The 12860-nt window shown below is 40.4% G+C and overlaps 1 protein-coding gene across 4 annotated transcripts in view; it reads left to right on the plus strand.

Moving 5' to 3' along the window:
* zbtb38 (zinc finger and BTB domain containing 38) overlaps positions 1 to 11268 on the plus strand; it is a 31009-nt gene extending 19741 nt beyond the window's left edge. For 2 of the 4 annotated variants that reach the window (XM_034168160.1, XM_034168161.1), the window contains one exon: positions 6894 to 11268. In XM_034168160.1, coding sequence (XP_034024051.1) covers positions 6894 to 10568 — 3675 coding nt within the window. In that variant the 3' untranslated portion in view covers positions 10569 to 11268. Of the gene's footprint in view, positions 1 to 2175; positions 2956 to 6893 lie in introns of those variants that run through there. The other 2 variants (XM_034168163.1, XM_034168162.1) reach the window with 2 other exon arrangements.
* The last annotated feature ends 1592 nt before the right edge of the window (positions 11269 to 12860 follow it).

The following is a 12860-nucleotide window of genomic DNA, read 5'->3' on the forward strand; positions in this document are numbered from 1 at the left end:
TCTCCACAGAATCTGACTGTTTTATTGACGCAGGGAGATCATTCCACAGAACAGGGGCACGATAAGAGAAAGCTCTGTGACCCGCAGACTACTTACTCACCTTAGGGACACAAAGTAGTCCTGCACCCTGAGACCGTAAAGCCCGGGCCGGTACGTAAGGTTTAATTAGGTCAGCTAGGTAGGGAGGTGCCAGTCCATGAATAATTTTATAGGTTAGTAGCAGAACCTTAAAATCTGATCTCACTGGGACAGGAAGCCAGTGAAGGGATGCCAAAATCGGTGTAATGTGGTCGAACTTTCTGCTTCGTGTCAAAAGTCTGGCTGCAGCATTTTAAACCAACTGGAGACCCCTAATGCTAGACTGCAGTAAACCAGAAAATAGAACATTGCAGTAGTCCAATCTAGAAGAGATAAATGCATAAATCAGGGTCTCAGCATCAGCCATAAACAGGATGGGACGAATCTTCGCTATATTTCACAGGTGGAAGAAAGCAGTCCTAGTAATATTTCTAATGTGGAGGCCAAAGGACAACGAAGGAGCAAAAAGTACCCCAAGGTTCCTCACTTTGTCAGTGAGATGTATGACACACGAGCCGAGGCTGAGCGTTAACTGGTCAAATTGATGCCGATGTCTCACTGGACCAAGAACCATCATTTCAGTCTTATCAGAGTTTAAAAGTAGGAAGTTTCTAGACATCCAACTTCTCACTACTGCAAGGCAATCTTCTAAGGATTTTATGTGAATGAGATTACCAGCAGTTATCGGCATGTATAACTGAGTATTATCTGCATAGCAGTGAAAGGTAATCCCAAAACGCTGCAATATGTGCCCAAGGGGTGCTATATAAAGGGAGAAAAGCAGGGGGCCTAAGACAGACCCCTGCGGAACCCCAAATTTCATGTCACTAAGGTTAGAGGTAGTGTTACTGTACAAAACACAGTGAGAACGACTGTTCAAGTATGACGTCAGCCATGCAAGGGCACTCCCTGTAATCCCAAAATGTTTTTCCAGCCTATCAAGTAGAATATGATGATCCACTGTATCAAATGCAGCACTGAGATCTAACAGCAACAGAACTGTAGTGGTGTCCGAATCCATTGTAAGCAGAAGATTATTCACCACTTTAGTGAGAGCCGTCTCTGTGGAATGATATTTTCTAAAAGCAGACTGCAGTGGCTCAAAGAGATTATTCTCAGTACGATAGTCTACGAGCTGCCGTGACACCACTTTTTCCAGAATTTTAGAGAAAAATGATAGATTTGATATCGGCCGATAGTTTGTCAATACACTAGGGTCAAGATTAGGTTTCTTAAGTAATGGTTTAATCACTGCAGATTTGAAACATTTAGGAACAGATCCAAAACTTAAAGAAAGATTAATAATTTCCAGCACAGTTGGCCCAAGAGTGCGCCACAGGTCCTTAAACAGTTTTGTTGGTATAGGATCAAATAAACAGGTTGTGCTTTTTGTTGACATTACGAGTTTTGTCAGCATGCCTAGTGAGGTACTATCAAATTCTGTAAATCTAGAATTTGATGCTGAACTGTCTGCTGGCTGCTTCCCGCATTAATATAGCTGCCTTCAGGAAAAAGAAAAAAAAATCATGCCTTCCTGTTAGTACTAAAAATAGCAGATGGAATCTTTGTTTAATGGATTGATGAAAAGCATGATATTTCACTGGACAGAAAGCAGAATGCTGCTGCAGGTTTAGTGCAATTGTCAGACGTATTTGTTGTTTCACAAAAACCACATTTCCTTCCTGTAAGGTCATAGGCAAGTGCACAAGCAACATTGGACATACTACTTTGTCTACAACGTGATCGGTAAAAGTGAAATGTTTGAAACGGATCTCAGTGGGGAAGTGCAGAACCTGTATTGCACCGTATGCTTTTGTATTAAGCTGTGTTAATAAAAGAGCCACTTCCTCCCTGATAGATTCGGGCTCAGCCTCTTCCCCTCCCCCCTCCCATCTGCAGTGCTGACGCATCTGCTGCTTTTGCATCAATCAGCAGCCTGGATATAGGTATAGCCTGAGTCCCTGTTACAACACAACTTGCTTCTTTCCCAGCCTTGCATCCAGATTGCATGCTGTTATGGGAGAGAGAGCGTTGGATCTCGGTGTGCTGTGACACTAAATCCAACAGTAGCGATTGCTACCTTTTCTGCATTTGCTAACCACAGTGAATGTGTGGGGCTTTGGTGTGATGTGTTCCGGCACAGACAGATACTGTGTGCACAAGCATGAAGCAGATGCTGCAGTGTAATCAAAACAAAGTGCATGCATTTCAGCATGAGCAGATTTTATTCTGCACAAGTTTTTCATCAGCACAGAGGTGTGTCGATATCTAGTCTGTGTCGTGATGGGGATTTTTAATGCAGAGTTTGTTGTACAGTCAGAGTCTCTACGCTGCTACCAGCACTGCAGCAGAGGATTTTCTTCGCTTGCACCATCGCGTGCAGCACTGATGTGCGATGTAGCACTCAGCATCTCTCCGGTTTCTGCGCTTAATAAAAGTTGCAGCTTCCTGCTCAGTGGCTGAAGCGTGAACGGTTCAGTCGTCCAGCAAGCACAAAGGAAGAGCCGTGCTCCAGTTTAGCTGCACGCTGTAGAAGCCGTGGGTTCATCTTATGGCTGTAGCGGGACAGAGGAGGGACGGTTCGAGGAGGGCAGGGCAGATATAGCCCAGGAACCGGGCTGCAGCGATGGAGGCGAGGGACGTTGGGGCTGGAGTCATCTGCACACAGAGAGGGAGGGAGAGGAAGAAAGACGTCAGGAAAAAAAGCTGTGCTTCTGACACCACCACTGTTCAGCGACCATTGTAGAATAAAACTACTTTCGCCTTCGTTGAACAGTTTTCGAGTACAGGCGGGCGTATTTAAGGTAGCAGAGGAGGAATGGTGCATGACACCGTTTCCTGATAGTCCTGCATCATTTTTTTTTCTGCTTTACAAAGGTATGTTGTGCATGGCTTCCCTCTATTTTTTTTTGTTTATGTATTTTGCGGAAGTACACTTTGCAGAGATGCCTGAAATATGGCTTTTACTGTGACATTTCGCTCTTTGCTCCTCTGTCTGTGCATAGCATTGTCTTCTGATGGTTTGTGGTTTCATATGAGGGGATTTTATGTTACATTTTCAAAAGAAAAAAGTAAGCTTGGGTGTGGCAACGATCACCTCCGTAGACAGCAAATTCTAAACGTCCGCTGAGTGTGTGGCAACCATAAAGCATAACTATTGCTACATATTGTGTCAAGTTGTCCGAGAAAACAGTAAGCTACAAGAAATATGTCACTTAAAAATAAAAGCCTCAGTAAAGAGTGTGAACGTGGAGAAATTAGTATGAAAGCTGTGGCTCATCATGTGCTGCTAGCAGATGAGAAAATTCTTTGGGTAGCGTTTCTGCCGACGCCGAGCCCGCCGTAGCCTGCTGTGTTGTTACAGCTTCTCAGAAAGGACAGCATGTTTGTTTGTTCCAGGCGAGAACGAATAGCTGGACAGCAAATACAGCCGCCCGCCACACCACTGAAACTCAATAAGTGCTGCGCCATAGCATGTTGCCATGGCAACAGAGGCCTGTCTGAGAAGAAGGAAGGAGGCTGGTTATGTTTTCTGTAAGACATGAAGCCTCAGACAACAGCAGCCATGCTGTAATTGCTGTAGAGGAATAAAACTGCCAAGAACAACAACCATTAAAGTGATGGCATTACTGAGCAAATATACTACAAAAAAGATCTCTGTGCTGAGTTACATACCTTGATGTCACATAGTAGATATTGACAGTGACTACAATGTGCTAATCAATATGGCATGAACTTGTCTTTTCAGTGTAAAATGTACAAACTTAACCTCAGATGGAACATCATTCGTGTTTTTTTTTTTCACTAAATAGGCCAAGATGCTAAATATAGCATAGCTTCCTGCAGAGTAGCAGTTAGCCAGCACGATGGTCATGCACTCATGCTACATCAAACCGTCACCATTCACTGAAGCTGTAACTTTGTCAGAAATGTACATTATACTTTGTTTCAGGGAATAAAACATTTTACAGGTGATGTTATGAGTCATCATTGAGGAGAGCAAGCTGAGTGTGTTTTAGCAGGTACAGTTGATGTGAAACATGCTAAGTGACGCAAAAAAAAAAATCATACTGACGCTCAGTGACTCATAATGACCGCTTTCAAAATGAGAATGAATTATGCCACCTGAGAGCATTTTAGTTTACATCTATCATAATGAAGCTAATCTGCAGAATAGCTGGATTGAATATACAATCATATCAATCCATGTCTCACTAGATATCTGTACATCTGAAGCAGATATTCCAGGACATGTACATGTTTTAGAAATAAAGATATAGCCTGGAATATTATTAAAAAAATCTTGTAGTGTTAATTATTAGCATTAATTAAAGAGACAGGTAAATATAAAGGAAAATATCACCCCCTACCTATGTGTAGACAGTAGTTGGAACAAGTTAATATTCATAACACTCAACTGGGCATTATCTATGACAAACTCTGCTCCACTGAGCATCTTTAATGTAACGTTTGCAACCGCATGATCTCAGACAGATCCCATGCTTTCTCTCATAGCTGGGATTTGGAACAATCGTTTGAGATATCGGTTCGCACCCATGTTTCCGTCGGACCTGTGGTAACAGGGTCCTCCCGGTGAGGTACCTGCAGGAGGCGATTACATTTGCAACAACTGTATGGAAAATGGCTCCTGTTTTGATAATACACCACAAAGTCCAAGCACAGAGAAGAGGTATAGCTGCTCCTTCTGTCCCCAGCGGTTTCTCTATCTTGCCACCAAAAAAAGCCATGAGAGAAAACACAAGGAGACATCCGAGGAGGGATATATTTCTGAAAACTTCACATCGTGTTCTGAACGCTCAGTACGCACAAGTGAAGAGGACAAACAACACACCATCAAAAAAGAAGAAAAGTGACAATCAAGCCATCACTGATTTGAAAAGTGACAACTTAGGGTATTTCCCCCTAGGAAAAAATAACCCTAAAAATGAGGAGACGACTGAATTTGCATCATTGACAACATACTCTATCAGGACATTTCTTCTCCCAATATTAAACCTCCAGTATCACCTTGCATTGACCAACTGTTTTCTGTGTCACCCGTAAAGATTAAACACAAAATGGCAAACAAAACAAAAGATGTGCAGCATTCTATGCATCGCAACTCTAAAAAGCAAACCTGTGAGAGAGACCGAGATGATAACAAGGACCACCTTTTGGGGCCAAGAACAAACAATCACGATGATCGTGAGAAATCTTCGAATCAGTTTCAGAAAAATGACTCTGAAACTAAAGGGACCATTTCCATACACAAGCAAGACAAATGGATGTGCAAACAGGAGGCATTTTATTAAGGGAGAGAAAACCTTCTGGGACCAGAGTGACTAAAGAGCAAATACTGGTTTGATTGTCAAGTGTACAGGTTGTGATGTTGCCTTTCCAGCTTAGTTCATTAAAGTCTTTCTAATGGAGAACAAATGTTGAAGATGATCTAATATGAAAAATTAGCAACATTTCCTTCCTGAACATAGTGATTTTTCACTTTTGTAGAAGATATTTTTCTAATATTCTAGAGCCTCATCGCAGACAGTATTTGTCCATTGACTATGCACATGAGGCAGACTCCGTGGCGTAACTAATAAAGAAATGTATGTTCACAAGTTTTTTCTCACCAGAATTATTGATATAAAATATATACACTTTCAGAACACAGGTGGAATGTGTTGAAAATTATTTCAAGTTAACAAGCTACAGAGAGCAGCTGCATTTTCATTTTTTTAAAGAACATTTTTAGGGGAAATTGGGAAACATGACTTTCTAACAATGTCATATTTCTGAGTCTCCATTTGAGTTCACAGGAGATGGAGTTGCACTTTATAGTTATACAAATTTGTTGTTATATAGCAATTTAATCCCACATTTGAAATGAGCAATATTGTTATAAATCTAATTTTACCATATATGGTATTACTATTATTAGAGTTACTACTTTTATGTGTTTACTGTGTATAAAACATTTGAAACTATTTAAATAAATGTTACTGATATTCTAAATACTTTCATGCTGTCTGTTTTTAGCCTAGAATGACATTATTACAAGATATAGTACCCGATGCGACATAAATGATCAAGAGTTGTTGAGGGGAATAGCCAGAAAACACTTAAGAATCAGCAATCACTGGACAGATCCTACGCTTTCTCTCATAGCTGGGATTTGGAACAATCCATTCCCAAATATTAATTCCTTGATGTCAAAGCTGCAAATGTTCACATCACTTTTAGTGAAATGTCACCGCAGCTATAATTTTATTACTGTATCCCATCAGCCAACTCTACCTCTTTAATAGAAATCTATTCCACTCAAATGATCCAGACACATACCATGTAGTACTTATATGAAACAAAAACATTAACTGAAAATTATGTCAAACACGATGACTAGAAAGGTATAATCCTAAATTACTTCAATCAAAAAGCATCAGGTTTTTTTTTTATATTTGAGCAGGACTCATTGTAAATGTGCTTTGTAAATGAATGTGTTAAATTCATACAATTTGATGGTGATAGATGTGACAGTCTTAAGAATTTGCTGGAGGATATTCAGATAAAATGTAGCAAGGTGATGAGGACTTGACCTATTTATATCAAATTGAGTTACCAGAGCCAGACTGGCTGCACTGCTGCCGATCTTTCAAGACATTACTGCCATCTAGTGTGAAAATACCAGATGAACTAAATCCATTTCACATAAAATTTCACTCATACCTTCAATATTTTTTACAACTGTTTTACTATAGTCAAATGCTACTTTTTTGTCATACCACTAATGCAATTATGTAATCTGTCTCCTTTTTTAGATGACTGTGGTGTCTCCTTGTACTCAGAACCTGATGGATAGTGCTCACCCTCACACTGTGCTCAGAAAGCTCAATGAGCAGCGCTTGCAAGGTCTTTTCTGTGATGTTACCATTGTGGTGGAGGATGTAAAATTCCAGGCCCACAGGAACATTCTGGCAGCCTGCAGTGGGTACTTCAAGAATGCACTGACTTCTCCTGACACGTGGAGCTCTAACCAAGTTCTAGAACTACTGGACCTGAAGTCTGAGGTGTTTGCCAGCATCCTAAACTTCATCTACTGTTCAAAGGTGACATCAGTTGGTGCAGAGGAGACAGGAGGCCTTGTGGCAGCAGGAAAACGACTTGGAATTCCGTTCTTAGAGAAGCTTGCAGAACAAGAGAAACAAGATTTTGGCAAGGCTACAGTTCAGCCCAAATGTGTCAAAACAGCTGATCCCAACATAGCCTCTGTGCATAAAAAAGCTAAGAAGGAAGGTTCCCGCCCTGATGAGGCAGATAACACCAGAGGGCCAAGGATTACCAATGCCTTTTCTATCACTGAAGTGGGTCCTGGAAACAACCCTTTCACACCTTTGGTTCAAGTCATTGGTGAGAAGGAGCTACCAGATGTGGCGCAGCATTCAGCAGGTTGCCCTACAACCTCCTGCATCAGTGGAAACAATGAGACCACCCATGCCCTCTCAGAACATTCATATGCAGTATGCCAACCTACTGAAGGAAAGGACACCTGTCAGTGGGACAAGAAGAATGTCTGCAAACCATCAATATCACAGTCAAAACAACTTGCTTATCGAAATGCAGGCCCCCTTAAAAAACGCCACAGGCTGAGAGGCACTTTGGGTAGAACCATAGTCCCTACTCCATCTGAATCACATACAGATACACCAAATAATAATAATGCAACAGCATTAGCCGATAGTGTTGCTGTAGCACCTGTTGCAGTCATGACACCACCTTCACTTTTCTCACAGGTAGACTCAGAAAAGAGTATAAGCACAACACTACCTATGGCTTCTGATGATAGTCAGATAGAATTAGGTCCACCCAACCTTTCCCCTCATACAGACGACAGTATTTCAATTTATGGATGTGAAGAATGTCCAGAGATATTCACAAATAAAGCTCTTCTTTCCACGCACTCCAAAGTACATAAAAAGCATTTTGTCAGTCACTTGTTTTGCAAGTTTTGCCATAAAAGGTTCATACACCTCAAACGTCTGCGAAACCACGAGCAGGTCTGCACAGAGTCTGTCAGAAGCCTGCCTGAAAAAAATGCCATTGAAAACATGGCTAAAGACATGGACCTAAATTCAGATGACATGCCAAACATTGAAAACATGACACAGCTACCCCCTAGAGAACTTTCCACTTCTTGCACTCCAAAGCCCTTTGAAGAGGATCAATCGGAGCATCCAAGGGAGAAGAAGGCAATCCAGCCATGTGGTCAGAGGCGATACAACTGTAGTGTATGCAAACGGGTCTATGTCACACTGTCCAGTCTCAAGCGGCATGAGAATGTTCATTCCTGGCAGAGGGCCTATCCCTGCCATTATTGTAATAAAGTGTTTGCCTTGGCAGAGTACCGTACTAAGCATGAACTTTGGCACACAGGGGAACGCAGGTATCAGTGCATATTTTGCTTGGAGACCTTCCTGACTTACTATATCTTAAAAAACCATCAGAAGTCTTTCCATGGCATTGATCCCAGATTATCAGTTAAGAAGAAATCTGCCAATGGCGGGTTGAAAGCCAGTGTTTATCCTATCAAACTTTATAGACTTTTGCCTATGAAGTTTCGAAAGAGACAATACAAGTCATACAGTCAAACATATTCAGAAAGTACTGATAAAAGTGACCAAACCACAAATGAGCGCAACTCTGTTGGCCCTCATTTTGAAAACAATGCCATTGTCAGTCTCTCGGATTCCATTTCATTACCTATGACATTCATGGCAACAACGACAATGGTGGCGCCTGTCACACCTCGAATCAGCTTTGACAAGCAAGGCAACCAAGATCCTGACGAAAGTTTCAACACAGAATTGGAAACATGCCACCACAGAGGCACAAGAAAAGATGCAGAGCTACCCTACCCTTTACAATGTGACACAGAGCCTCCTGTAGTTGGTTACAAAGATGACCCTCCACTGCTAATTAACTCAGAGCTCACCAGTCATGACACATCATTTTTATCCTCTTTGAACACCGTTAAAAAGTTAAGTGAGTTGTCAGTTTCTGCAAAAAGAGTTGAGGATATGACCAAGGAGATACTTCTGTCAGGTACTGAGATGCCAGCACATGACAAAATTGTGGGTGCAAAGACAGAAACGTATATTGCCAAACCTGCATGTCCAGGTCCATCTGTGCATGGTAATACCATGCCACTGTGCCAGATAACAGTGAAAATAGGCAATGAAGCCATCATCCGCCGCAGAATCAAAGGGTCTAAGCTCTTTCCTAAAAAGAAAAAGAGGATCAGAGAATTGAAGGAAGTGGAGACCCCAGATCAGTGCCTTCCAATAAAGGGCAACTCGGAGAGTCCCAGGCTTCGCCACAGGACTGATGCTTCCGCTGCCGCAAAGCTCGAGATATATGACGACCCCAACGATGAGCCAGCTGATCAGCTTTGGCGTCCCTACTATTCTTATAAAGCAAAAAAGAAGAGGAAGAAACTGAGATTCAAGCACAGAAAATCCATATACCACAATTATTCTGAAGTGTGTGCAGACAGAATGGTTGCAGGTGAGGCCCACTTGAACAAGCATAATTGGTTGACAGAAGAAAGTATCTCAGCAGGTAGTGCGGAGGTGAAACGGAATCTCAGCAGAAACAGCAGCCCAAGAGCCAATTACAACTGTGACATCTGCAACAGCTCTTTTATCACGGAAACCGGTCTGAAAGCTCATGTTATCGGTTCGCACCCATGTTTCTGTCGGACCTGTGGTAAACAGGGTCCTCCCGGTGAGGTACCTGCAGGAGGCGATTACATTTGCAACAACTGTATGGAAAATGGCTCCTGTTTTGATAATACACCACGAAGTCCAAGCACAGAGAAGAGGTATCGCTGCTCCTTCTGTCCCCAGCGATTTCTCTATCTTGCCACCAAAAAAAGCCATGAGAAAAAACACAAGGAGACATCCGAGGAGGGATATATTTCTGAAAACTTCACATCCTGTTCTGAACGCTCAGTACGCACAAGTGAAGAGGACAAACAACACACCATCAAAAAAGAAGAAAGTGACAATCAAGCCATTGCTGATTCGAAAAGTGACAACTTGGGGTATTTCCCCCTAGAAAAAATAAAGCCTAAAATTGAGGACACAACTGAATTTGCATCATTGACAACATATCAGGACATTTCTTCTCCCAATATTAAACCTCCAGTATCACCTTGCACTGACCCACTGTTTTCTGTGTCACCCTTAAAGATTAAACACAAAATGGCAAACAAAAGAAAAGATGTGCAGCATTCTATGCATCGCAACTCAAAAAAGCAAACCTGTGAGAGAGACCGAGATGATAACAAGGACCACTTTTTGGGGCCAAGAACAAACAATCACGATGATCGTGAGAAATCCTCAAATCACTTTCAGAAAAATGACTCTGAAACTAAAGGGACCATTTCCATACACAAGCAAGACAAATGGATGTGCAAACAGGAGGCATTTTATTAAGAGAGAGAAAACCTGGGACCACAGCGACTAAAGAGCAAATACTGGTTTGATTGTCAAGTGTACAGGTTGTGATGTTGCCTTTCCAGCTTAGTTCAATAAAGTCTTTCTAATGGAGAACAAATGTCGAAGATGATCTAATATGAAAAATTAGCAACATTTCCTTCCTGAACATAGTGATTTTTCACTTTTGTAGAAGATATTTTTCTAATATTCTAGAGCCTCATCACAGACAGTATTTGTCCATCGACTATGCACATGAGGCAGACTCCGTGGCGTAACTAATAAAGAAATGTATGTTCACACTTTTTTTTCCTCACCAGAATTATTGATATAAAAATATATACACTTTCAGAACACAGGTGGAATGTGTTGAAAACTATTTCAAGTTAACAAGCTACAGAGAGCAGCTGCATTTTCATTTTTTTAAGAAAGTTTTTAGGGGAAATTGGGAAACATGACTTTCTAACAATGTCATATTTCTGAGTCTCCATTTGAGTTCACAGGAGATGGAGTTGCACTTTATGGTTATACAAATTTGTTGTTATATAGCAATTTAATCCCACATTTGAAATGAGCAATATTGTTATAAATCTAATTTTTACCATATATGGTATTACTAATATTAGAGTTACTACTTTTGTGTTTACTATGTATAAAACATTTGAAACTATTTAAATAAATGTTACTGATATTCTAAATACTTTCATGCTGTCTGTTTTTAGCCTAGAATGACATTATTACAAGATATAGTACCCGATGTGACGTAAATGATCAAGAGTTGTTGAGGGGAATAGCCAGAAAACACTTAAGAATCAGCAAACACTGGGCCTGATTTCTGTTATGCTGGGTACAGAAAATGCAATTAAATGAAAAGATTAAAATTCTTAAATCGTGTTCCACAGCAAACATTATCAGGCTCCGTTTTCCCATTTCCTTCAGAGGTTGTTACCTTCCATTTTACCCCCAAAGATATCAGTGTTTACATCTGTTCCTTATTTTCTCAATTTTTCTTAATGCACCATTCATTAAGATTACCTATTGAAATACTGATTGGAACAATTTATATGATGTTATTGAGTTGATTCCAGAGTGAACATTGTATTGTCACTTTTTATGAACTACCTAAGAAGTGTAACTGATGACTCTGCTACTTTTAATTCACTTAATGTGACATCAGAGAGGTGATGGTCAAGTGGTTAAAGTGGTGGGCTAATGACCAGAGGATCATCAGTTGAAATCCCTTTCAGGCACGAAAAACACTAAGGGGCACTGGACAAGGTCCTTAATCCCCACGTTGCTCTCAGAAGTTGCCTTACATGGCAGCACCTGTCAGGGTGAATGTGAGGGCCTCATATGTGCCTCACATTCATGTTGGCATCACCATTGAGTGTTTTGACCATGAAAACACAATGTAAATGCAGTCCATTTACCATGTATAATATTTATGTTGTAATTAAAGTATATGCACAAAATCACTTAAAAAGTGCAGTTTAAAAAAAAGGAACTCATGCTGCCCCACTATCAAAATATAGTTCACAAATGTGTTCAGTAGTTCTGTACCCTTAAAGATTTGTAGAACAGAAAGTTGCTATTGTTTTTGAATAATAACTGGCTACAAGTAGATTATATAGTAGGACTTCATACATATTAAGAAATATTAAAAAAAGTAAAAAAAAAAAAAAAAACCAAAGCATTTACACATCTAGCAGCAGCAAGACTGAGGCAGCACATATAAAAAAAATTATACCTGACAGCAAAATGATTATATGCTCTGTGCGATCCGTGAGGAACAATGATGTCAGTTTTCCCACCCCCTAAAAAAAAAAGAAAACCCAGAAAGACATTTCCTATAAAAGTTTGACATATTAATTTTGGAAAACGTACACGCCTGACCCTAATAGTGTAGGGTTTACGTGGTTTTGATTTTACTGAAGCATTCCATCTATTCAGAAGGTATTCACACCTCTTTAATTGTTTCACATAGTCATATTGCAACCTTAAGCTACAACATTCAGTTAATTTTTTATTTCATCATCAAGCAACACAACATGGTCCATAATGACAGTACAAAGAGAATTTCAGAAATAACTGCAAATTTATCATACTACATCAGCAGTTCCCCAACTTTCTAAGTTACACACCCCAGTGTATAGTAGTGTTCAGAATAATAGTAATGCTATGCGACTAAAAAGATTAATCCAGGTTTTGAGTATATTTCTTATTGTTGCATGGGAAACAAGGTACCAGTAAATTCAGTAGATTCTCACAAATCCAACAAGACCAAGCATTCAT

The sequence above is a fragment of the Thalassophryne amazonica genome, chromosome 4, assembly GCF_902500255.1.
Source record: "Thalassophryne amazonica chromosome 4, fThaAma1.1, whole genome shotgun sequence".
NCBI classification, from domain to species: Eukaryota; Metazoa; Chordata; class Actinopteri; order Batrachoidiformes; family Batrachoididae; genus Thalassophryne; species Thalassophryne amazonica.